This window comes from Trachurus japonicus, chromosome 13, assembly GCF_045865225.1.
Source record: "Trachurus japonicus isolate A0001 chromosome 13, Traja_1.0".
Taxonomy (NCBI): domain Eukaryota; kingdom Metazoa; phylum Chordata; class Actinopteri; order Carangiformes; family Carangidae; genus Trachurus; species Trachurus japonicus.
The window spans coordinates 18,404,616-18,432,521 of NC_140919.1; the positions used below are offsets into that span (position 1 = coordinate 18,404,616).

Genomic DNA, 27,906 nt, shown 5'->3' on the forward strand with positions numbered 1-27,906 from the left:
GCATCATAACTGCATAGACATTCATAAAAATCAAACCGTTTTGAAATCGGACAAAAACTGAGCAAGTTATGGTCATTATAGCAGAACATGCAGCAGAGGCTTAATGCTCTGAGGGAGAGAGTTGCCCGTCCCAAGATGGCCGCCATACTGGCTACGCTTTGTCATTGGGAAACAGCTGCGGGTTAGGGTTAGAGTCATCTAGTTTTCTTATATCTATGGTTGAGCTTGCACTAGTCTGGGGCCGGTTAGTGGCTGTTTTGGTAAGCATCCGGAATTCGATTGATGCCGTCAAAATAAAAGCACCAAGCTAATAAAAATGCGGTGAAACTTTTTAATGTAAAGAATATAATTTACCAGAAAATCCTCGAGCCATTTTTATTGTATTTAATTGTATTACAATAAGTTATTGTCTATTTCAGTTGGACTGACACATTTCAGTTTCAGTGGACATGCAAGGACGTCTCTTTAGTTGATTAAGTTCGTATCACAAAGCTTCTGTAGCGGCTTTCAATAGGTTATCCGACAAGTTTCTTGAAGAACCTCTTCTAAAACAGACTTTTGTACGTCCATGTTTAAATGAATAAAATGTTTCAAAATCGGAGACGGAAATTGATGGTGTGCCAGAATTTAAAGTTTTATTTTGGTGAACTTTTTTACCTTGGTGAATTTGGTGAATTCCGGATCTGCTCTTTAGACCGGAACCAGAATCCAGACAAAATTCAGACTGAAGGGAAACCAGGCTATTCTCCTCTCTGTATGAAGAGCCTGGTGACGTGAGGCTAGCTTTCACAAAGATGTGTGATTGTGTGCAATGCTTATCGGTGTGTAGTGTCAATGCAGCACCCCCACACACCTCTGAAGCCTCTGAAGAAATGATTAAAACCAACCTGGCCTGACCCGTGGGTGTTGAAGGCCGGCCCTGATGTGGCCCGACTCACAAACCAGAGTATTGAGAAGTCAAATCTAAGCCCATATGGTTAACCTGTTGTGTACTGTGTGTACACGTGTTACCATTGTTTGGCATTACTTCACATTGTTTAGTTTTTATTTTTTTATTGGGAGTCGTGTAAACATGACGTAGCCTACCATGTGGCCTTTTCCTGCCAGTTGTCATGGAAACATAACACTCTGCCAGTGGTGTGGCGTTTGGACCAGAGTGAAAACAAACATGTGTGAACTTGAACTGTAGCCTACTAACTGAAAGATGAAACAATGTATCATTTTCTCATCTGGTGTGCTTCCTCTGTCCACATCAGTATGTGTTGAAAACACTCAATGTGGCTGCACTGTAGCTTCTTCTTTTCTTTCTTCTTTTTTTTTCAAATTTCTTTATTGAATTTTTGCAGACAGTACAGAACATCAGATTCACATTACATCAGAGCGTCTGCATTAGAGTGAAAAAACCCCAACATGAATCCCACTATCCCTCCTGACAACCCATGTCAGATGTAGTCATAGTTAACAACTAAATTATTACATAACATATAACAACATAAGTTAATAATTAAAGTAGAGTAAAGCATAATAGAGTAAAATATAAAATGATAAAGAAGAAGAGAAGAAAATAAATAAAGTAAAGGGGGGTACAGGGGCTCTCTTGTCCTCGGCATCATCAGTAATAACAGTAAGACTACTACTAATATAAGCCAGCAGTGGGTCCCAAGTTTTATGGCATGCTGTCAAAGATCCTCTCTGTGAGAACCTTAACTTCTCTAACTGTAAACATTGTAAAATTGCCCGTATCTAACTGTTGTGAGTCGGTGGAGAAACATGTTTCCATTTGAGGAGAATGGCACGCCTGGCAAGAAGGGTGGTGAAGGCCATGACACGCTGTGTAGTAATGGGGAGGGAGACCAAAAAGAGCAGTCAGGGGATTTGGTTCTAAATTTGTGTTGAGAGCCTGTTTGAGAGTTTGGAATATATCGGACCAAAAGTTGGTCAGCCTCGGGCACGTCATGTGTGCATGGTCGGCCTGGGACTGTTTACAGCGGTTACAAGTATCACTGTGACTGGGATATATCTTAGCCAATTTAGCTAACCACCTTACACTGTAGTAGACCATGCCTGGCACAAATCGATGAAGAATGGATCAGTTTTAAAATGTCCCTCCACTGGACATCAGTATTGTCTTCCTATGCATTTTTAGGTGATACAGTGGGGACTGGGCTCAGAAGTGCAATCTTTTATTGTAAATGACAGATATCAGTCATTTTTGTTGCAAGTTGAGAGACAGGAATTGGTCCATTTCGACTTCAGGGGTTCGGCTTGGGAAATGTGGGAACTGCTTTTGGATAAAGTGTCTCATTTGAAGGTACCAAAAAAGTGGCTATTAGACAGGCTGTATTTGTCTGACACAGATGCAAAGAACATGAAAACACCTTCGTCATATAGGTCATTAAGTGTTCTGATGTAGGGTTGGAGCGGGAAGGGAGAAATGCATGATTATTCAAAACTGGGGCAAGAATCGAAGCTTCCTAAACTGGATCCAAATTTTAATTGTATTGGTGATGACCGGATTAGGTGAGACCTAATGGGCATTTATGGGGAGCTGTGAGCAAATCATAGAATGTAGATACTATATATATATATATAAGAGCAGGAAGAAGATGATATCTCAGTATGAGCCCAGGATGGACAGATGTCTGCACCTTCACCATGGAACCAGTATAGAAGTTTATTCATGTTGCAGGCCCAAAAGTAGTGGCGAAAATTTGGCAATGCTAGTCCCCCTTCAGGTTTAGAAAGTTGAAGATTATGTTTCTAATTGCGGGCTGGTTTATTATGCTGAATAAAAGCGTTAAGTTATTGGTCGAGATTAGCAAAAAAGGAACCCTGTAACGCCATTTGTATCATATTTGCTACTGTACGTAAGTTTCTGAGATCTCTATCTCATCAACATGATCAATACTTTACATGTATTTCAAGCAGTTTGTCACAAATGAAATGTTACAGGAGATTTCAGAACAAACAAACCTGTACAGTCAGTGTACAAAAAGACCACAAGTCAGTAAACACAACTGCCGAAGAGATAGAGCAGGTCATGTAAAGCGTATGGGGTTATAGAGATTCCCTGTGTGAGAGCCTACTGGGAGATGGATACAAAGCTCCCTGCAGTTTGTGATGTGATGTCTCCAAATCGGTTTCTGAAATTGCTGACACTGATTCACTTTCAGGACAACTTGAGTGTGTCCAATGACACAAAGCAGGATAAACTGTGGAAGCTCAGGCCATGGTTACAAAAACTGCGAGAACAGTTTCTCTGCATACCTCCTGAAGAATTAACTCCATGCTGTCGATGAAATTATGGTGCCATTCAAGGGAAAATCACATCTACTCATGTACATGCCTGCAAAACCTCACAAATGGGGTTTCAAGATGTGGGGACGTGCTGGACAAAGTGGCTTTCTTTATGATTTTGATGTTTATCAAGGTGCAGAAAATCACAAGGTCTTTGCACTAGATTATGTTTGTTTTTGTTGTTTTCCGCTTGACTGAGAACAAGATTGGTACGTTTATATTGTAAATAAATTATTTAGATTTGACCATTAGTGCCTAATGTGATACATTATGGAAATTGTATCACTTATACAGTATGTAGCCCATCTTTTGAAATAAGATTTACTTTACAAAATTTGATGAATAAAACCAATGATTGTAGACTAGACTAGTCTGAAAATGGCATAGGCCTGTGCTGTAAGAAAAACAAAATCGAGAATCGAATCGAATCGTGACTCTAAAATCAAAAATCTAATTGAATCGAAGATTTGGAGAATCGTGACACCCCTACTTTGCAGACAACTTCTTCACATCAGTTCCCCTGGTGCAACACCTCAAAGAGAGAGGAATCCACTACCTTGGCACAGTCCGGATGAACAGAGTGAAAACATGATGAATAAAAAAGAACTAAAAAAAAAGAAAGAGGGTCAATGGACTTCAGAGTGAACCAGGACAACAACATCATTGTCAGATGGTACGACAACAAAGCAGTTAACCTGATTTCCTCTTTTGTTGGCATCGAACCTGTGAGAAATGTGAAACGCTGGGATCGCAAATCCAGAACTCACATAATGGTTCCCCGACCAGCCATTGTTGAAAAATATAAACAGGTTCATGGGAGGATCCAGAAGATGGTACATGTACATCTGGTGGCACACTGTTACAATGGCAGCCATCAATGCATGGAACCTCTACAGAAGAGACCAGAAGAAGCTAGAGCCACAGATGAAACCCATGGCTCTGCGAAGGTTTCAGGCTTTGGTTGCCACTTCTCTCACAAGTGCAGGAAAGGTCAAAGCCAGGTGTGGCAGACCACTATCCTCTCCAGAAGCAGCAACTCCAACACAAATCTGTAAAAGGCCACGTTGCAGTGTGCCTCTTGATGTGAGAAAGGATGACATTGATCATTTTCCAACATGGGAAGCTCGACAGAGCTGCAAGCACTGCACTGGCAATAACTTCACATGTGTACTGTGAGAAATGTAAGGTGCATCTTTGCCTGAACAAGGACAGAAACAGTTTCTGTGCATACTGTACCACCACGTGAAATAAAACGGTTGTAAAAACGTTCATGTAGGAAAAAAAAGAGAAAAACTGCCTGACATGTTCTTTAAATTCACAATATTACGGGCAAATCTTGTTTTTGTATGTTAAATTTGCAGAGTTGTAAAAGGCCACGTTGCAGTGTGACGGCTCTAAAAACTTTCATGTAGAAAAGAAAAAGAGAACAACTGCCTGACATGTTCTCTATATTCAAAATGTTATGGGCAAAAAAAAGTTGTTTTTGTATGTTTTGTATGTTAAAGCAGAAGTAAGTGGTCCGGTCGTTTTCGCTAATGCTGCGTTCCAGGCAGCCGGCTTTTGAAATCGTAAATTACAGCTTCAAGTCACAACTTACGACTTTGTAGCGTTCCAGGCAACCCACTCATGTTTTTCCGACCTGTTTTACCGGTGAAAGTCACTATAACGGCCACTCGTAACTTCCGACCGGTGAACTCGTACCAGATCGAACTGGTACGACTTCACGGTCGGAAAAATACGAGTTTCCTTGAACGCACCATAACAGTCCTCGTCCCTACGTCGCCACATTCACGGCGTCCCTTGGCTGCACACACAGCCCTGCATGCCGTTCTCTCTCCTCATTGGATAAAAACTGTAGGATACGATAAATGTTTTCTCCTCGGCTCAGAGCAGAGCAGAGTGACTGACAGACCTGTGTTTCAGACCAAACACTCAATGTAAGTGATTGCTGTCGGAAGATATAACTATTTAACACTAGAACCGCCAACATTCCATGTACTCCTAGAACCGCCAAGAGGTCATTTTGACCTCCATTCATTCTAATGCAAAAATGGTAAATGGACTGCATTTATACAGCCATATATATTACATAAGCAGCCAGACACACAACTCAAAACACTTTATAGTAATGCTTCACATTCATATACATACACATACTTTACAAAAAATAACAATAGTCGTTGCTAGGCAACCAATATAGACGACTCTTTATTTTTCTATTTTTCGAACAGTGTGTGTATATAAAAATTTTCAAAATTGTTACAAATTTCTGAATTCATGTCACTTTCTCATGAGAGCAAGGGACTGTCATTGTTATGTTCAATGTTTATGAGTAATGTTCATTTGTTATCTGTTTGACACCTGTTTTAACTGTTTGACAACTTTCTAATATCTGAACTTGTGTTGTGTTGTGGGATGAGGTCAAAATGACTAATTAACTAAATAAATAACTATCTAACTAACTAACTTACAAACTGAGTGACTAAATGGACATTCTTTAGCCCAGATTGCAATGAGGAAAATCAGTTGTATAAATTTTTTACACACACTGTTCGAAAAATAGAAAAATAAAGAGTCGTCTATATTGGTTGCCTAGCAACGACTATTGTTATTTTTGGTAAAGTATGTGTATGTATATCAATGTGAAGCATTACCATAAAGTGTTTTGAACTGTGTGTCTGGCTGGCTATATAATGTATATGGCTGTGTAAATGCAGTACATTTAGCATTTTTGCATTAGAATGAATGGAGGTCAAAATGACCTCTTGGCGGTTCTAGGTAAAATCACTCTTTTTTTCGTTATCTTTTATACTAGAATCGTGAAAACGCATAAGATGATGTAGAACACACTTTTAGGAAAAGTCACCGACTGGGAGACATAGGGTTTTTACGCGAACAGAGTTACGTGCATTTTAAGAAGCAAGAGAGGTCAAAATGACCTCACGGCGGTTCTAGTGTTAAGACTTATATTAACACAAATATATCACTTACTTCTGCTTTAATGAGCAAAAACGGGAACCAAAAAGTTTGATACAAAAAATATCTCATAAACAAAATGATGTGACAATTTTTTTTTTTTTTGGATCTTGTTCTAGAGTTAAATAAAGATCTAATTTACAAAAAATAATTTTCTGGTTATACTTGAATGGTTTGGGCTTTACAGACAAATTGGGATTGCGTTACAAAAAAGATACAGACGTTACGTATTACGTATTACATAACGGCTCTTCTGAAAAAGTTCCCTGAAGGAGCTGGTTTAGCAGTTTTTAAACGATTTGTTTTATGTATTCCTAGTTTTATATATTCTTTTTCAGTTGTGTCTGACTGTCAAACTAGATAATAAAAGAAAGTTAAATGGCTTTCTTTTGCTGCATTCATTCATGTTTTACAAACAGTTGAACCTGACCCTGGCCTTACAACAATATTAATCATATCACATCCATGCAGGAGTAATAGTACCATAATACTAATAAAAAGTTATATAAGGATATTTGGCTTTCGGATGAAATTTCAGAAAGCACCTAAAATCTACTATAACCTTCACAGGTAAACTTAATTTGACCTTCTTTAACCTTTTGAATACACATGTCCAACTGTTAAATGTTTCAGCACTTTTAATGTAAAATGCCGTTGGTGATTAACCACAAAAATCACAAGTGTCGGATCCATGAATCGAACACTAAATCTTCTGGTTCAATGAGAGTTTGTATTTAAACAGTCCTCTTCATCATGCTGTTCGCACTTTGACATCATGAGACCAAGGCGCGCCTAACAATCCCTCAACAGTATACCTGGACATGTCGAGGCTTCAAACGATGGGATGTTGTCAGAGAGAAGTGTCCGCTGAGCTCAGGGTGTCACATAGTTTCATCAGCATGTTGCAACGGAGACACTGAGACTTGAAGAGTCACAGGCAGATAGGAGAAGCACACGTCCTTTGGCCACACTTATTGAGACATTGACATTTTTTGCTGAGGCATACCCACCGCTGATGTTATCTTTTTTTCCCCCATACTTTGTTTGACATGAAAAAAATACCATTGCATACTTCTAGTTAAATGATATTAATAAGCATTAACTTTTTATATTTTTCATGAATTTCACCCAAAAGTGGAATATCCCCAAGTTAGTATGAAAAGTGTATATTAAGCAATATATCACGACAGGCCGTGGTATGCTCATTATACCACGGCTAAGGGGCGTTGTTCAGCCCGACAACCCCCTTAGAGTGGTATAATGAGCGTATACCATGGACTGGAGTGATATATTGCTTTTATAAAACGGTTACCAATAAAGGCAATATGAAAGAGGGATACGCAATCAATTTCATGTAGTTTTATTCAACCAGAAATACATATTATCCAATAAAATAGCCTCACTGTGAAAAAAAATAGTCCCACCTCTCTAGACGTTAGCTCCAAGTAGCTCTGCATCTCGTCTTTTCCTCCGCTTTTTTTTCAGGTGAAAGTCACTGCTCAGTCCCCTCTACCATTGTTAACCCTCCCCGGAGGTGAAAGTTCACCATAAACATGTCAATTCAACTACTTTAGTCCGTTTTTTAACATCGTAAAAACATCAGCTGTCTTTGCTACGGACCGCGGAGTGATAGCCTATGCTGTGATAAGGTTTTAGATAGCCGTGGTATACGCTCAATATACCACGGTTAACAACCAATCAGATCGCGGGATTTCACCTTTCCGTTTTATAATTTTTATTTTATTTTTATATATAACACACTGGTATCATTATTGGTACTCCATATTGGCTGATGCACAAGTGTGTGGGAAGGGGAAAAGATGGTATCAGAACATCTCTACTAGGCTATAGTAGTAACTTACTCAGTTCTCACCTTGTGTAGAAATTCTAGAGGAAGACGCTTTAACGAGTAAATTACTTAGAATATTTTCCCATGCAGTGCTTTTGCCGGAATTGCTTCCAGTGTGCCGTTCCGTGGTAGCTGCCTGACTCATCTTTAATCACTACAGTGTGTGACTAAGCTCTTTAAGTGGTCTGTCTGCAGTTCTTTCGTGATCCACGCTAAGACCTGCAGCAGTGCTTCAAGAACACGTGTGGTGAAGGGCACTTCTTTCTGACGGTGCATAAATCTTACTGTCCGTTGGTCCTTCCTTCCACATCTTGAGGACTTTTGCCAGTCACTTAGCCGGCCATCATGCCCGACGGTGTTGCACATTGCAGTGCTTGACACTCCCTTTGCTCTCCCAGCCAAACTTACCTCCCCACTTCTCCCCCACACACTGTATCACACACAGTCAGCCATTGTGTTGTCTTTCTGTGAGGAGGTCCTGTGCTTTCAGTGTCTTCTGTGCTCACTGTAACACTCCTGAGAGCGAGACTCTGTCCAGCTGTTGTTGCTCTCTCAATTATTCCCCTGAGGCGAAAACGGGTGTTAATGGGAATAAAAAACTACGTGCTTAGTTGGAATCAATGGTTATTTTAGTTGCTGATCAATTTATTTAGCCCCCCCAAAAAAGAGTGTTAAAAAGAATTCAAGGTAGAATAGCATCTTAATATTCCTAAGCCTCTCTGTTTTCCCCAGTTTTCTATGCCGTAAAAACAATTTTGAAGCAGAGAACAAGCTAGGGTGTGGCATTTTGCTTTATAAATGATTCAAAATTGTTTCATCTTCTGCCAGTCAATTAATCCATAAAAATCATATTAGTTTTACTGTAGCTGTGGTGGATGGTATTAAACCAAGACTAGAACATCACTGGCCAATATCCAAGACTTTATATAAGAATGGCTTTTCTGTATTTTGTATTTCAGTAATGCATCTAGTCCTTAACACATTTTAAACACTATTTTCCTTATACAAAAGAATCCTGCTACTTAGTTTATGGTGTTTATGGTGGATTTGAAAAGTGAACAGTGCCGTTTTTAGTTCCCGTTATTGAGACACGTAGAAATGAAAGAACAAGTCCACGTGATATTCTCCAGTTTTGTTTGTAGGTATGTGTTAGGCAATGCGTATGATTGTTTTGTTTTGTTTGTTTTTACTGCAGGGAGAAGTCCAGACCTATTACACCTGAACCAGTGAGAACACAGTCTTTTGAAATGAAAGAGGGAAAAGGTAAGATGACTTTGTTTTGTTATATGTGTAATCATGATGTTTTTCATTGCTGTTTAACCTGTGTTTTTTCACTGATGGGTTGTTTTACCCTGTGAAATGTCAGGAAACTGTGTACCAAGTAACATTGTCCAATTAAGCATATTTGGATTGTTTCCCAAAGCAAAATATATTAATTTCACAGAGAAATGAAACTGAGAATATATAAAAAATACATTTTGTGGGGGAACTATGTGAGCGCTAGACTTGCCGTCGCCAGGAAATATCTGTTCATGGCCACATTTGAACCTATAACTTCCTGATCGTGAGGCGACATTATCAACCACTAAACCGCAGACGCAGACAGAAAAACAAAAAAACAAAAAATATAGGAAGAAGTTCAAAATTTTCAAGCAGTGTCAGCAGGAGTTTAGGTTGGCATGAGAGAATATCACTTCGTGAGATGATGCTGGGGTTAAAGAGGAACATGCATTTCATCATGTGAGAAAGAGTAAGTGAAGGAAGGATAAGGTCATGTGTTTTGTGTGAGAACATACAACAACTTGGACACAATGGCTTCGTGTATAGAAAGGTTGTACTTTCACTGACAATGGCAGTGAATGTAAAAAAATAGATAATCAAACTCAAACTTGGCAGGCAACAAGCCAGACAGCTAAACACAAAACTGTTCTGTGCAGAAAGTTTCCTCCAGCAATGGTTACACGTTTTCATCGATTTGTTCATACAAACGGTGGGATCGAGCCCTGAATCTTGACGCAGATCGTCGCCCAGGGAACTCGGCTAACCAAGGTTATTCTACTTATGTAGCTCACATTGTCTTGAAAAGAAAACAATCTTTCCGAAGAAGTTGAGGTTTTTACATGATTAACAACAGAGGAAGTAGTTACTACTTTCTAAAGAACCACATGTGGCTGTTTGGTAAAGCATTTTACTTTCTCTTATGGGCTACAAAGACCTCCATCTCTGCTAATGAAGTCTCAAAAGGGTTTAACTTCAATTACTCACCACAAAGGAGGTTTCAATTTCAAAAATTTACAGCCTTCTATGCGTTTTTGAGTTTGAATTAACTCTCTGCCTGCACCGATTCTGTGTAAAAAAAACAAATGGTTGACTTGCAAGGAAATGCAAGGAGGTTTCAGATATCACATCCTGTGAATACCTATAATAAAGCTCTTTAAAAATTAATACATGCATTTAGGTAGTAATATTGCACAAACAGCAAGAGCAAGATGCACCCAGTCATTGATAATTAATTGATTAAACAAGGAAGGTGTAAAGACTGTTTAGCATTCATTTTATGACAGCAGAACAGGATACCGTGCTGCCCTATTGACGTCTATCACAAAATAACAAAGATGAATTTGAAGTCGCCTCCTTTTCCCACATTGTTTGGTGTTCTCTTCATTTCCCATATGATAAGTGAGGAAACAAACAAGGCCCAGCCTCATATCCGGCTCAGGATGAAGGATGAGGGAGCAGTGTCATCTCATATTTTATGCTGTGAAATGATTATTTAGTTTTGGAGGGAGGGGCTTGAGCGTTCACACGCTGTGGAGTAAAACCCGTAGAGCATCCCTGCGGCGGCGTTAATTGATCCTGCGGTTTCCGCTCCTTGTCTGTCTCCAAGTTTTGGGTGTGCATGATTTAGGAGTAGATTTACAACCATATCACATTACTGCGCTTCTTAAAATAGATATTCAGCTGTGCACTCCGTCAGTGCGGTATTGATTTTCAGTGATGTAGTGCTTCAGAAAGAGTGTCGAGCATGTTCACCACAACCATTTGCTAGACGGACGGCTCTGGCCTACAAATCATAAGTCAGGGGGAGTATACAGTACATAAGAAGTGCATTGTGCATTAGATAGTCAGTTGTGCGTCGCGTCAAATGCCTTTTAATCTGATCTAAGCCATAATCTGAACTCTCCAAAGCACAGTGGAGGCAGGCACACATTGTGGAAGCTGATTCGATGTTTTTTGATTGCATATATCCTTCAATTCAGGGACCAAGTGTCAGTCTGGTATGATCCTCTTAAAGTGATCAGCCTTCATCTGCTGCTCTCTCTCTCTCTCTCTCTCTCTCTCTCTCTCTCTCTCTCTCTCTCTCTCTCTCTCTTGTGGTTTTGCTTCACTTCTGTCATTTCCTACCATTTCCCCCAGCCTCGTCCCAGCCCACTGTGTCTGTAGGGGTGGGGTTATTTCTCCTATATTCATTCAGTTATTTCCCTTTTTTTGAAAAGACATCCGCTTTCATCTCTGAAGAGGAGGCGGGGGTGTCATCATGTATTTAAAAGAAATGCTACTAATGGGCTCTCCTTCTTCTCTGTACCCATCACCAGGATGACCTCATGCAATCTAAAGACATGAGAAGACCAAGGTGCACGTGAAGATGTCCCAGAAGGCAATGAAAAGTAAGTTAGTTCTTTTTTTTGGCATCTGTAAATCTTTTTTTTTTTTTTCTCTCTCTTTTTTGGCAGATGTTTTCAAGGATTTGTCCTGAGTTGTTGTGGGCAAACACAGAGACAGAGTGCAGATTTACTTCAATGTAGACTTTTCAGTCTTGTTATCACTGTGAAGTTGCCAGGCAACCCAGCAGAGACTCCACAAATTCACTGTTACTGTAGCTTGCCAAGAAATAGTCTAGCCACATTACCTCCCGTAACACAGGAGCTCCACATTTTTACTCCATGGTTTCATTTGGATTAAACAACCTGATATATCATATTAATGTTGATGTCTCTGGACTGAGTCAGGCTAGCTGTTTCCCCCTGTTTCCAGTGTTTATGCTAAGCTAAACTCACTGGCTTCAACTCTTCTGAAGACAGAGGAAAGCAAATTGTTTCTTTCCGAAAATGTTGAACTGTCCTTTCACATAACCATTATTGTTACAGTCCAGGCAGGATGAAGACAAACTTATAATATTTTTTCACAATACAATATGAATTCACTGAGGTAGCCTACACATGCTGCCCACAGAGATCTCACTCATACCTCTGATGTTTATCTGTTGTTCCAGGGCAGAAATCTCTATGAATACCTATATACATTAATGGGAAAGGAAGGAGGTATATTGGATACTGCCTGACACCCCCTTCCTCTCATTCAGCGCATTGAAATAGCATCAGTGAAACAATGTTGTCAGTGTTGGCATTTCAATTTACAGTTTCAACCCACCCTTTATTCAATTACATATTTTCAACATTACATTTTTAGAATGTTGATCAACCATTGATTTTTCAACCTTAACCATCAATCAACCTTTCTGACCATAATTCAACGTTGATCTAACATCTTTTGCTATCTGATGGGGACATTCCTGGTTTTGGGGTATTTCAACAAGCTAATTGTGAATCTTGACTAATTTGCCTGCGGTTTCAGTAAGAAAACATTTATTGAATAGGTTATACTGAGTGGGTACCACTGTGTGGGTTTCACTCATAGCAGATCGAAACAGTGGCTGTTTCCTGTTTATCTGAGCCATTTTTAAATAGGAAAGTTATGACATTTTAGTTTGCATGTTCAGTCTACCCCAGTTACTTCACCTGTGGTAAATGATACCAACTCAAGAACACCATTTAAAAAAAAAAAAGTATTATTATTATTATTAATGTTGATGGTCCTATTTTTACATTCATGTACGTTTGTCCCTGTTTTGTCTTTGTTGATGCCAGCATGGTGCCTCAGGCTTGTTCCACTTCTCTTCTTCTTCATCTCCTTTGTCACATACTACTGTTCTGATGCCATAATCCAGAGGTAATTACACACACACACACACACACACATGTATTTGCAAAATCTCCCTCTCTTTCTTCTTTCTGTCTCAGTTTCTCTGGTATTGAGGTCACATAATTACAGAAATGCCCATTTCTGGTAAAAGAGTAAGCCTGTGAGGTCTGTGCAGTGCTGAGTCACTAGAAGTTAAGAAGACATCCCACATTTTGATCATGCAGTGGTCTGAGCTGCCGGTCAATTTGGGCCCTCACACACATGCCCGTTCTTGCACTTTTTGAGTGTTCTGGACCTGGTTCCTGGCACGCTGCGTTTTTATGGATTCAGCAGTAGTTTTCATGCCAGTTGTGGTGGTTGTCTGTCTTTTCAGCTATGGAGGCACCAGCAAGCCTCTGAACAGTAGCAAGACGCTGTGTGGTGGTTGGCTAACCCAGAAGAAGTGGGAGAGCCTTAACTTTAAGTGAGTAATAGCATGTCTGTGTGTGTGCGTGTGTGTGTGTTTTTTCTTCTTTAACACAAACTGGACCGAGTGGATGGCTTATTAAGGGAACAGGGTATGCCAACATTTTTATTTGAACATAAGGTCTTTACCAGTCATGGAGAAAAAGCAAAGCTTAGTGAGAAAGAACAGGACTTTATTATGAAAATATTTTTTCCATCTAAATCATTACATTAGGTTTCAGTAACTCAAGAGGAATGTCTTGACGGAGCGGGTGAAAAGAGCAGTTAATATGAAAGCTGAGGCTGGCTAAAGAAAAAGTCTGAACTCAACTTGATAAAGTTGCATTTGTCCTCCTCAGGTTCTGCCTTGTTAAGTAATCATCGCTCCACAGCCTCCTCTCATTTATTCTGTCTTACTCTATTATCCGTTTATTCAGCTGTGTATTTACTGGTCTTTTTGTGGGCTTTATTCTCTTATCAAATCATGATAAGGGCTCAATCTGACCCAGTGTTCTCCTGGGTCTTGGTTTCTGTCTTCAGCCCAGTGGACCTTCCACTGCCCTTTAACCTTTGAAATTGTCAAGATTCATAATCCATGTGTTTACCCCTGTAAAAGAACATAATTTGCATTAGGCTGCAGGCAATCACAGTGACATTTCTCTAATTAAACCCCTCCCCGGAGATTTATCCTGATCTCCTGCAGAGAGCTAGCTGGCACACGAGGGCAATAAATGTCTGAGAGACTCACTGTCAAAGACAGCAGGTCATAAACAGCTGGAGTGCGAGGCCAGCGGACACAGAAAAGCAATTGTTTCCTATATTACAACCTGCCACATTTGTCTCACTCCACGGGCTGTGTGAATGTTATTGTTTTCTTTTCCCTCTCCTCAGCAGAGAATTGCCAACTGAGGATTTTAATGAGGGAAATTTCTATTGAATGACATCATGTAAATGGCTGGTTTGCTCGTAATGACTCTGGTTTACCTGCTTAATAGATACCAGAGCATTAGGGGAAATTAATGTATCAGTCAAGCATCAAGCAGTTTTCCATGTGCCAGTATGAACACTGTACTGTTTGGCTGCGCAGTTGGTATTGTTCATTGTGTGGTTTGATAGTTTTTAGAGCCAAAAAACGAAATAAGTAGTGTTCTTCATCCTCGCTGGCTTACGCCTCACTCATGTCCTCCCCGACTCTCTCAGCCACAAGCCCTTTGCTGATATAATGTGTCTACACAGTGAAGCCCTGTGCACTGCAGTGTTATGTTGTAATGCCTGCTCTGACATTTATCATGCAGCATTAGCAGACGGACACAGCTCTTTCTGAAACTGGAGGATTTCTTCTGGCGGGAGCATCTGTCAGAGTTGGCATTACCTTATGGCATTAAGGGCAGTGGTATGTTGACTTTGTATTATCCTCTGCTCTCTCTGCGCAGTTCACTCAGCACATGTCTCACATCCTGCTTTTACTGGCTGTTTTATGAAGGTGTATGGTTTTTTTTTTCATATCGAATATTCACACTATTCCACTCTTGGAGGAGTGTTATTTATCAGCACCAGCTTTAACTTCACTTAAGCTCTTAGTACCCACTTGCACTAAACAGCATATTATATATTGTACTTTTTAATATTTAATCAAATTTATGACCATACCTGACAACGAAACCTCCAATGCAAAGGCTTAGTCGGGGGTTTTGATTATGTATCTATTTGTAATAGAAATATAGGATGCTAGATAAGCTTCATGACATGTGGGAAATTAAGTCCTCATTCTTTTATGTGAGTTTCATTTCTGTATTCAGAGTTAATAGACCGTAACTTTTCACTGGCTCCATGTCTTGTTTTCTATCCCAGAGCTTCTGCTACTGAAAGTTCTCGCCGTAACTGCAAATTATCAGTTGCCAGCCGACATCGAAAAGTAAGTGTGAGCACTCATTAGTGAGTTTGGCATGCAGGACTAAACCACAGCGTTTTTTACTGCTCTATAGGTTTCTATTTTTATTTATGGCCCATTGTTTTTGTAGATTTTATTTTACTTCCATTGTGTGTGGAGCAATAGTGACTGTAGTGTCCCAGCTGTGATTCACTTTCTATTTTTAGTCCCACATGACTTCTGTACAATCTTTATGGGTACTTGGGTGAGGCCAGTTCTCACAGCAGTCAAAGCACAGGTGTTATTACTTTTGGAACGAAGGAATGAACTGTCAGTTACGTCTCCAGAGACGGTGGTGAGTTGAGTTTCTAATTGTAGAAACCGTTAAAACAGTCACTTTGGGACTTCACAGTAAAATAAAAGACAGGAGTTAAGAAAACCACAAACTTCAGTAATGTTTTTTTCTTTTTTTAGCTCTGAAAGTGACAATTAAATCAATTTAAACTTGAAACAGACAAATGCGTTTAATTACACTGAGTTCATGATAATTTGGAAATTGTTTTTCTTACACCCCCCAGGATAACAGAGCTGTGTCCCTTCGTAATGAAACAGATTAAGATTCTATGTTTATTTAAATAAGAGACCCAGCTTCATTTGTTGGCACAGTCTCAAATTTCACTTGAAACGCTGACAATTTAAGTTTCCAACAACTTGTATTTGTTATTGGTGCCAAAGGATATAAATGACAGTTTTTACAGTGCTGTTGGAGGGATAAACATAACTGTGCTGGATTTTAAGTGTTTCTCTCTGTGTGTGTGTGTGTGTGTGTGTGTGTGGTGTTTCTCCACAGGCTTGAATGTAGATCCTGTGTAGTCATAGGCAATGGTTTTGCCATTAAAAACAGCTCCTTGGGAAGCATCATCAACAAATACGACGTGGTCATTCGGTAAGCGAGGATAACACCACATAAAAGTATTTTATAAGCGCTGCCAGGTTTACTCATTGTCTTCACTATTTGATGCATTGCACAAAGGGCGGATGAACACAATAGGGTAAGAATGAATGGGGAAACTGTGTGTTTTCATATTTTACAAACAGTGACGCTCAAAATAATAACAGTACAACCCAGATTTCTCCAGAACTGCTTTCATGTTTGAGGATAGTTGGGACCGAGAAATGAGAAACAGATGGATCCTTGCAAGATGAGCTGAAAAAAGGGGGAATGTGTTGATTTTCCCTCCACAACTTAAAGCAGGATATAAAGTCAGTGATGGATACAGTATCCGACCAGGTGACCATCTGACCCTGACACGGAGCCGTCCTGTCAGCAATTAGCAAAACTTTTAGGTCAAGTTAAGTTCTTTAGAGAAGGAAAGAAAGTGTTTAGTTTACTCAAGGACAAAGGCACTGTCAGGCATCTGACTTTAGAGCCTTGGAATGAACACATGCATTCTGAGTTTTTATAAGCCTCTTTCAAACAGGCAGAATTTGGCCTGGCCACAATGCATTTTTATCCCCCTCATCAACCCCCTGTCCTCCTCCCCCACATCCCTCCCTCTCTTCTCAGAAGCTAATCGTTGCCCGGCCATGTGGAGAGAGGTTATTGACATTCAGAATTCAATACATGCCTGAGAGTTTGACGTCACAGAGCTGGTTCTGTCATAGAAACGCCGCTAAAGCCTGTTGAGACTTAACATGCGGACTAATCGTTTAAGCAAACAAGGTCTCCGTCTCTGCTACTGTGTTAATTCTTTGGTCAGGGAACGAGTTATGTTGCGGTGTCAGGAATCTGTTAAAAATAATACAGCAAGCATATTTCCCAGAATGAGACCTTATTTTAAGCCCCGAACAGTTGCATGTGTCCTCATATCTGCACTATCATGTTAAGGTCATGGTTTTGTCATGTAGCCTATATCCCTGACATCAACAGGCCCTGCTGGATGTCATAATCCACATGGCAATACTTAATACCTGTTTGGCATCAACAAAACTGTGTGTGTCACACAGAAATAGAACAAACATTAACTGATGAAATGCATCTTATCTAAATCTGAACCACATGGGTAGTCACGGTAAAAAGAGCACTTTTAGACTTCCGCTGTGAAAGGACAGATACCAATCAACCCTGCAATGTTTAAAATGATAAGTGATACGGTTTCATTTCATTATTAACATTGGCCAAAACTGTTGCTGCAGTCAAATTCAAAATACTGCATCGAGGTTGCCAGATAGCCACACGCTAACCTCTGCCAACCACAGGTTAGCGTGTGGCTATCTGGCAATCTGTGTGGCTATCTGACTCATGTGGCTTCGTGGCTATGGGCTAAGGTACCTGTCTCACACAGTCTACTGCAATGTAGTAGTAGAACGAAATGAAGCGGATAAAGCTGTATACATGCACTGGGAAAATGGATTATTGAGCAAAAAGCTAAGCTAGGTGTGTGCCCAGGATGAAAATTTGCCACTCCAGCATCTGTCCTCAAATTCTTCTCCACTTTGAGCTGTCTCCAACTTTCCAACGCATCCCCTATACAGATCCTGGTTTTTGTTTCTGCTTTTGTCTAACTGGCAACCCATATGCCGAAACACTACTGACTTTGTGATTGGGAGATAGCAGTAGACAGGCCAAAACACAAAACAAAAACATGATTTGCATGATGCAAGTAACGTTTTTAAAGGCGAATATTCTGGCTGTAGGCTACTATTGTTGTCAGTTAGATCAGTGTTTCAAATGAATATGTTTCCTTAGTCTCTGGTGACATATTGCATGATTTTATGATTACTTGCCATACATTTCTTACATATAGCCCTTTAATGTTATTTTCATGTCAAAATGTTACTGTTAATCTAGCAACAACGACAACATATCGAGTAGAGGTATAATTAAACATAGCATGCCAGACATACTTTTAAACACGGCCCTGTTCCAAGGCTGGATTCTTACATTTTTATACATGTCAATGGGATTTTAAATGAGCAAAAACAGAACTAGAGAGTTGTGATTTTTCCCTGTTTCTGTGTTCATTTTCCATCAGACTGATGGATAAGAATCCAAATTTAATCACAGAAGTTTTTTTCTGTAAAGTTTTCAGAGGCTGGCATTTCCCATTATACAGACAGATGGCAAATTAAAAGCAAAATTCTGAAAATGAAAGGAGAAACAGGATGACAGTTTCTCCAATAGTTCAATGAGTGTGAAAATGCAACGACAGCCTTCACAGTCGCCAGATCTAGACCCAATTAAACACCTATGGGAGATGTAGGATCGATGTGTTCGACAGCAATCTGGACCACTGTCATAAAAACATCAAACGAGAGAATACGTTTTGGAAAACAATATTCCAGGAGAGTTGCATGGACTTGTAAAATCGATGCTAATGAGCACTGGAGCTTTTTCTGGCAGTGAGTGATGGACCAACACCTCAGCAAAGAGACATCATGTTGGTTTTTCCTTTAATTTGTCACTGGTCTGTTAATGCTTTTTAGCTGGAGTTGTACTGTATTGCCTGAATCATTGTTGAGTGCTTAAAACAGTATTGGTCCGTTAGTTAGAAAGAATACAATTATGAGAAGACACAAAAAGTACAATTATGAGTGGTTTTCTTTTAATTCTCAACAACATTTAAAACATCGTGACATAATTATATAAAAAAAGTCAGAGAAGAAAATCCTTCTTCTTGACCGTGGGTGTTATTTTCATGTCCCTGACTCAGGTTGAATGACGCGCCAGTCAGAGGCTACGAGGATGACGTGGGAAACAAGACCACCATGAGGTTCTTCTACCCCGAATCAGCCTCGTACAACCCCGGACTGCACAACGAGCCTGGCACACTCATGGTCCTGGTGCCTTTCAAACAGCAAGATCTGCGCTGGCTCAAAGAAATCCTTTATAATGAGAAGAGGGTATAGTATATGTGTGAGAATGCTCTTTCCCCCTCTTTCCCTCTTTCTCTCTCTCTCTCACGCACACACATGCTTGCCATATCATTCTCTCTCCCTTTCTTACTCTCCCTCGCATAAACACACTCCTTTTCTCCCCTTCTTTTCCAGCCCTCACCAGTCATCCATATCAGGAACAAACACTTAAAAGGTTCAACTTCAGCGATGCCATTGCTCTTTAGAGGTTAAATGTAGTTTCCATCTTGGACATCCTTCACTCTGTTGCTCGGGGCACCTCCGGGCTCCTCCTGCTAATAGTTGCAGGGTCATTACCCCCTAATTTGCACATTGATTTAGTTGCTTCAAGACATGAGGGAGTCACAGGTTCAATTGCATCTCTATTTGTATAAATAAACTCAGTGAACTGAGACTGAAGGCAGCAATATTTTACTCTATTTCTGTTCTTTGCGTTAGTTTTGTGTGCACAACATCCTGCATCTTATCATCCTCTATTGTTTATTTTTTTGCATTGAAGGTCAGGAAAGGCTTCTGGAAGCCTCCTCCCCAGATCTGGTTGGGTGACGTCGGTAAAATCCGAGTGCTGGACCCCCACTTTCTACACCAGACTGCAGACAGGCTGCTCCAGATCCCTCTGCATCCCAGGAGTAGACAGGTGAGAGCTTCCTTCCATGTCCTGTGTTTTGAGAATCACAACTCATCCAGCACTTGCAAGAGACACTTTAGTTTATGTCCAAACCCAATTTATTTCCCTGTCCTCAATCAAACCAATCAAATCTATCATTCAATCAGGCTAAAACAGCTACTGTGGTGGTGACGCTGCTCTTCTCTGTTACAGCTCGTTAACATGGGCCGTTTCTGGCATCCCCGACTGCAACTTTCCCACTAGAACCTCCGCTCTTGTTTGTTCCCTTTTCTCACATACCTCCCTTTTTTCTTCTCTTTGCCCTTCACTGCTTCCCACATGAATGTTAACAAGGCTGGATGGAGCATCCACTGATTAGCCACAGCTTCTCGAGTGATACGTCTTGAGTGCTGTGATAAACAGTTTACTGGAAGAGGCTTTTTTTTTCTTGAAATGTAGCCGGGTCAATAGCGATTTTGTGGATCCAATTACTGCGAAACATGATGAAGATTAGCTTCTGCTTGGCATTCTGGCATCTCATTACAAGATAAGCTCCGTGTGTCTTCTCGGCTGCACAGTGAATCCCTGGAAAATAATTGGCTTTTGAAGGAAAGCCAAAATATTGTATAAATTTCAACCAGACGCTCTGTTTTTAGAAAAAAAAAGGACAGTTCCCAGTGTTCTTTCTCTGCAGAGCTGATTATGGCTGCTTTCGGGGAAATGACTGCGAGGTTTAGATGATCTTTATCAAACATGCCATGTGACTTTTGGTACAAGACTAATAGAGGTGGTAACCACATGAAATTACAACAAACCATAAGTGGAAACAAATCCATAAACCAACACACAAGACTTAATTGAAGAACAGTTGTTGCACAATAAGAAAACATGACACATTACATTTTTCTGCAGTGTTTTTGTTTCACAAATTGGAACTCCACTCACCTCGTTGGCTGAGCCGCTCGGATTTTGAAACACCCTGGGACTCGACTTGGACCATTACTCATGTAGAATGAAGTTTTTATTGGCTCATTTCATCCCATCTGCCAAATGGGGCTTGTTGTATGTGTTTGGTGGGGATCGTCTCTGACTGGCGTGGGCCTGAGCCAAGTTTTGTTTTGGTTCGGCCTGTTCCCCTTTTCCTGAGCCCTTTTTTGTCGAGAGTGAGAGTGATGGGGGTGTTACGCTTTTGGACTGCAGTACAAACACCACTGTGGCTGGTGCGTTAGAGGAGGGAGCAGTGGGAAGGCAGTGATCCTACTGGCGGCCAGCGGGCTTACCCGACAGGAGCCCTGCGCCATCTGCACAGACTGTATGGCCGGTGGGGAGAGGAAGGTGGGCAGGAGGAGGAGGAGGAAGATGAAGGGATGATGTGTCTGGAGATCTGGGGCCTACAGGCAGTTAAAGGTTGTTTGCTTTAACAGTATCAACACGTATGCTTGTTTCCTTTCTCGTATTTCCTTCCTTTGCTGTCCTCAGGTTATCTCATCCTTTTCTCTATTCTATTGTATCTCTGGGTTTTCTACATCCACCAGATACCAGCAGGGGTCTCGATTGTGGCAGACCTATCTGCACATACATCCCCCAACCTTCCTTATCAAAGCGATATGCTCAGCTCACCGAAGGCGCCATCTTTCCCTTTCCTTCCCTCCTGTGTCTCTGAGCTCATGTGCACACACGCACACAAGACGCTCATGTTCGCACTTGTCTCCCCAAACAGAGGCTTGTGCTGAAGCCCTTGGAAGTTCTGGCTTGCAATGGTGACAGTATGCAGCCGGCCCTCACTGCCCCCCCACTTTCCTCTCACCAAGGCTCCATGGGCCTGTGTCCAAACTATGCGCTGGGCTGCTGCAGAGCTCTGGTGTGCGCCTGTGTGCTGGCGACCACATGAGGCTAATACACACAGAATGTCAGCTGTGTCCCATTGCGGGGTGCTTATCAGTTTCTGAATTGCAGCGAGGAAAAAAAGGCCCCCGACAGTCATGCTTAGTGCAATAGTAAATCAAATTGATCCGTTTGAATGTTTTTAAAGAAGGCAGAGACAGTTTTGGAGTTTCCTGCCAAGGCAAGTGTGATCAGATCACTCTCTAGATCACTGTACTAGATTAGATAGACATGTATATAGGTCACATTCACCCATGAGCACAGTTTATCTTTGCAAACACACTGCCATGCATATGCACATGCACCCGTCCTTTTTGTTTCACTTATTTCTTATCAGGGAAGCCAGAAGCAGAGAGCTTGTCTATGTGAGAGCTGTCGCTGAAGAGGTGTTTACACCTCTCTGGCCAAACCACAACTGTGCTTTGATGAAGGTCTTGTAGGCTAAAAGCTCGGCCTAATATCTGTTACTTGCATAAAATGAAACTGGAGAGCACTACTTGATAGCAGGACAGGACATGGACCATGAAAAAAAGAGACACATTTTGAACTCATTTTTATTTAAATGACTTCAAAATTTGTCTCTCTTTTTTATGTTTTTTTGTTTTTACATGTTTTTTACATGTTTCAAAGACAAAACACATAGGTTTAGGTTTAGGTTTACGTGTTTAGCACAAAAAAATGCGTATAACGCTGCACAAGGAGGGAACGAAGTCCTAGCGAACTTGTACAAGGTTCCACCCCGGTCAATAATACAAAACAAGAGACAACACAAAACAAAAAACAAAAGATCAATAGCAGCAGGAATCAAGGTAGGACTTGAAGCAACTAACAGCAAAAGAAATATGTGACAAAAGCAGAACAATGACAGAGAAAATAAGGTTAAAGAGCGAGTAGGGAAAGATAATTAGGTTCTTGTGGAAAGTAAAAATTCCTTCAGATTCTTTTTAAAAATGCAGTGGAAGGAGATGGGCCTCAGTGATAAGTTTAATTCAGTCCAAAGCTTGGGGCCTCTGTAAGTAATGTTGAATTGATGACTTGATGTTCGGGAAGACGGTACATATATATATATATGTATATATATATATATATAAATATATATATATATATATATATATACATAGAGAGAAATAACTGTTAAAAGTCACACTAAATGTAATAAAAAATGGAGACAAGTGTGAAATTTACACAGGAACAGTCTGAGGTGAGAGCGTAGTATCCCTTCACCTAGCTGTATTTCTGCAGCAGTAATTTGCAGTATGTACATTCTAGTATCTTGTCTAGAGTGCCATTATAATGTGAATACTTTATCTGAATATATTGTTAAAGGACCTTTAGTTTTGGTAAAAAATCAGTGTTTTATGTAATCAATCAGCCCTACAGTAGATAGAGCATCACTGGCTCGTGTGCCAGTGATAAACCGGATAGTAGAGATGTCCTTGCAGACACGGATGCAGCTAGCGGACGAAAGTTGATGATAACATAGAAAGCTGTTGAGGAGAGCGATAAGAAAAGGCTGCTAGGAACGGGTACGGTGTTTCGGGAAGGGGATGGAGAGAGAAAGAGTTTCTTCTATCTCCAGGTCATGTGGAAGTGATTCTCCTTCTTGCCTCCGTGAACATGGATAATCACTGACAGTCATATGGGAAATGGCAAACAACACAGGGAAAGATCTGCGCACAGTAAGAGCCCGCCAGGGACAACACAGCGCACATGTCTCAACTCATTAAATCTCACATTAGTTTTATTTTGTGTTTTTCCTAAAACAAGAAAAGAAGATGTCAGCAGGGTCAGATGATGTCCATTTGTTTTTTCCATTAACCAGAAAGACAGATCCCAAAATTTAAAATTTGAGAGAATGCAAGAGGATCTATTTTAACACTTGCAGTGCATAGATTTAGAGTGGGAAAGTGTACAACAAATATCCACAGTTGGATATACTGTACTGTCATCTTTCTTTTATCTCTTAAATAGATTGTGCAAAACACTATACAAAGCACTGACTTAGGCTGACACACCCAGAGATCAATGCTGCTTTTTGATAGCATCAAAAATTGAGACAGGATGACATATGAATGAGCAACAGCAATCCAAACCACAATCCAGATGTGCAGGCCGCTCCACGTCAACCCAAGGCAGCAGCTGGTGTCCAACCTGCTGATGGAGGTTTGTTTTTAACACTGTCATGAAATAAATTTTCTGCTGATCACGGATGGATACATTTATTATGTAGCACATGCAGCATCGCACTGGGCTTCATTCCCAGATCAAGCAACAATGAATCACAGTCAGCTGAATGTATTGCTGTTTTCAGGGCTGTGGACAGATTTGAAAACAAGGACAGGTGCCTGAAAACATTTCTTTTGCTTACAGGCAAGCAACTGACAGGTTTTGTTAGGGTGCACGCAAATGTGCACTCAGTTTTATTTTGACAGCAGATCTTTGATATGGAGATGACAGGAAAAGAGGTGAACAACATGTGTTGAAGTCGTGATCTTCGGATTTAAACCAGTGATGTTGCAGTTTATGCTTTTTACCTTAAACCTCTTTACTGAGGAAAACACTTTTTCGATCATGCATACAGTATATTGCACTCCTGAAAAATAAAAATATCTCGACCCTAAGGCAAGGCCTTTGTTGACAGCATCAAATGTAGCAGTGAGGTGTTTTCAGACGTTGCTGTGAGAGTTTGTCTCTGTGCCAAATGCGCCTCGTGTTTTTTTTTCAAAAATAGAATATCTTAAGACATCTTTTATCTGAAGGGGGAACCAATGTGTCAAGTATTTTGACCAGAAACATTAAGGGGGAAGTTGGGCAGAAGTTGCTGCTTGTTACTGGCATGAAAAGTGCTTTTATGCAGTTTAAATCATGAATGAGCTGCTGCAAAACACCCAGCGTGCAGGGTGAAACCTGCTAATACCTCAGTAGGTATGTGGACGGGATATTGTGGTTCCTTTGTTCTTGCCAAATCTTGCATAAAACTTGGCGTTTTTTATTTTTTATTTTCCGTTTTTTTTTACATAGCATTCTTCAGGAACATCCATATAGTTATATGGCGCTCTGTGTGTGAACAAAAGGGAGGCTTTTGTCACCAAGAACCGTGGAAACGACACAACGTGACACACGCACACGCACACGCACACACACACACACACACACACACACACACACACACACACACACACACACACACACACACACACACACACACACACACACACACTCTCTGGTGCTGAGATTACTAGATTGAGTTCTGCACGTGGAAAGGCTTGTGTTGACGAACTGCACGCAAACGTCTCTGAGCAGCGGATTCTCTTGCCCTGTATCGCCATCTGCTGGCGAAACTAGGAGCTGCAGTTCTTGCAGTGATTGAAGAGTCTCGACCCAAATTTTCCCCACAGATCAGATGTGCAATTTTTGTGTGTGTGTGTGTGTTTTTTTTTTACATAAATACTTAAACACCTATGTTATTTAACACTACACCATACAGCAAACATGGTACTTTATTAAAGTTTGTTTATTGTGTTAAAACCTTATCCGTGGTGTTAATTGTGATGGGTTTTTTTTATTTGTAGAAATATCACAGAAATCCAGTGGTTCAGTCTCAGTGACTCAGTTGCTCCATTCTTTCTGCCAAGGTGTCTTTTTCCTGATGCTACAGAAATGTTCCAGTCATGCACAGCGGAGCCTTAGAGGTTTGTTTTTTTTCAGGAGCCACGGGATGAGTGCAGTGGGCTGTCATTATGTTTTGTTTGTCACAGAAGCCAGTGCATCCTACCACGGGTATCCTCGCTGTGTTTGTCGCTCTCAACTACTGTGATGTGGTCCACATTGCTGGTTTTGGATACCCAAACTCAAAGAGCCAAAGGCAACCTATCCACTACTATGGTTATGAAACCATGAGGTCCATGAAGGTTGGTAACAGTTATTTACCATCTGTGGTAATTACACATGGTTTCTATTGCTACGATGCTTATCATGCTCCTCTGTCTCTCTCTCTCTCTTTCTGTTGCAGAATTCTTACCATGATCTCAATCATGAAGCTGAAGCCTTAAAACGACTGGAGGATTCAGGTGCTATTTTGTACCTGCACCCACATTTATGATACTTACTTTTTCCACTTTGATTTAATCCAAAAAAATGAAGAAAAAAAAGAGGAGAAGATTGTACAGCAAAATGTATCTGAATTGGGTTTGGATCATCTGATTCAAATTGCATTTTAACGTGCCTTCTGCGGTAGGATGTGAGACATTTTGCTGTCAAGGCATTTTAAGTGTCACTGATTTAGCACTCGAGAGCATTTATCTCTCCGACACCTTACATCCTGTAGAAGTGAAAGGCGTGTGGATTGATTTAACTGCTTTTTTTTTCTTTGGAAAGGGTTTCCTTTGATTTATCAAGTGGAGTAGTTTTCAGTGGCATGGCACAGCATTTTACATTTTGAAGGTTTATGGCTATTAGGGGGAAACTTACTATTCAGGTGGTAACCCATTATGATAGTCCAGATCTAATTTACATCTGATAACGTTGGACCTTCAATAACTCACAATGTTGTTTTTAGGGCCATGTGATGGTTTGGGCTCATAAATGCCACATTGTACTGTAGGATTCCTGCATTTCAGATCTGCAGCTCCGAATGGAGAACATTAGTCCAGAGATTTCTTGTGTATCAGTAAGCTGTAACACTTAATCAGCACAGATGATTTCTTACACAAATGGTTTGAGATTCGTTTTTAGTTTTATTACGTAAGATATAGTCTTTTTTATTTTACAGGATAAAAGAGGTTGTTTGAGAATCTCTGGGGATTTTCTGTGAACTTTACATGTACACTACGTAAAATGAAATGAGAATGAACTGAACAAACCTGATTCACACAGTAAGGTGAATTACATTCACGTTACTTATAGATTTTGTCAGACTGGAAATACAATTTGTATTTTTTACTGTTAGATTAGATTATAATTGCATTTTAATTTATTTAATTTTTGTTCCAGGCACAAACAACTGGATTTTTTTATTGTAAAGAATGAAATAAATTTTTAATTAAAAGTAAATCTAATTGTTTTATATTCCATTCTTGTTTACCATGGTACAATTCATATTTGTTGTCATGTCATGTTGGCATGAATCATTGAACAGGCTCATAAATCTGTATGGGAGTTGCTGCACCTTAATTAGATGACCTGAGTGAACCTTTATCGAGCTACTGTTTGTTTGGTTTACAAGAATACAACGTGGCTCTTCCCCACTAGATGGCAGACAGCCTCTGTTGCATGCATATTATCCAGTAGGTAATCTACTGCACTGCACATGGTGCAGCCATGCAGCAGCCCATCTTGAAGTGCCGGGGGGTGATGTTCACAGCGAAACTAGCGCTAGCACATGTGCTAGAGAACACACGTACAGTATGAACATCTGGAAGAGCAGAAAATTTCACAATGCTAATAATTGAGGATGACTAACGCATATCTGCCACCAGCGACAGATGTTAATGATGATTTCCAGTTTCTGTGCACATGGCCCCTCTATTAGTGTTGACATGAATGGAGTTGTGCCCTTGGCATTTATACACTAGGCTTACTCACGTGGTGGTACAACATCAGCTATGACAGGGTCCAGTTCATCAGCTGAGATCAGAGAGACAGGAGACATTTGTTGTGCTTTCAGTCATATTTCTACAAATGCTGCAGTGCTACAACAACATCAGTTTATTCTACCACCACTACTACTTCTACTGATGATAATACGAATAACAGTGCACTACTTGTACCTCATTCCTGATATTTTGCTATGAATATATTCAAGTATAATCTCAGGTGATGCACAGTTGTGTGCAGATCAGAATCTTTTGAGTGATGTGTACACCTTACCCTCAAGGTCAGACATGGAGACAGGTGCTTTTGCACGGTAACTACGATGCACTGTGATGCTCCGGTGGGCATTATACTAGCAGAACTCATGAAAGGTTGTTCTTAACGCCACAATGCTAATTCTGCTACAGTACATTTGCTCAGCTGTTCCATTCGAACTAAATCTGTGTGTTTTGCCTGGGTTTTGCTGATACGAGGCGCAATCCTATATTT

The 27,906-nt window shown here is 40.4% G+C and overlaps 1 protein-coding gene across 3 annotated transcripts in view; it reads left to right on the forward strand.

Annotated features, from left to right (window-relative positions):
* Nucleotides 1-26,885, forward strand: part of st3gal4 (ST3 beta-galactoside alpha-2,3-sialyltransferase 4) — a 41,525-nt gene extending 14,640 nt beyond the window's left edge. Inside the window, exons 2-12 of one of the 3 annotated variants that reach the window (XM_085795106.1) lie at nt 9,318-9,385; nt 11,719-11,790; nt 13,051-13,132; nt 13,479-13,568; nt 14,845-14,942; nt 15,401-15,464; nt 16,270-16,365; nt 19,133-19,322; nt 19,834-19,971; nt 25,584-25,736; nt 25,838-26,885. In XM_085795106.1, coding sequence (XP_085651232.1) covers nt 11,769-11,790; nt 13,051-13,132; nt 13,479-13,568; nt 14,845-14,942; nt 15,401-15,464; nt 16,270-16,365; nt 19,133-19,322; nt 19,834-19,971; nt 25,584-25,736; nt 25,838-25,927 — 1,023 coding nt within the window. In that variant the 5' untranslated portion in view covers nt 9,318-9,385; nt 11,719-11,768 and the 3' untranslated portion in view covers nt 25,928-26,885. Of the gene's footprint in view, nt 1-9,317; nt 9,386-11,718; nt 11,791-13,043; nt 13,133-13,478; nt 13,569-14,844; nt 14,943-15,400; nt 15,465-16,269; nt 16,366-19,132; nt 19,323-19,833; nt 19,972-25,583; nt 25,737-25,837 lie in introns of those variants that run through there. The other 2 variants (XM_085795107.1, XM_085795108.1) reach the window with 2 other exon arrangements.
* The last annotated feature ends 1,021 nt before the right edge of the window (nt 26,886-27,906 follow it).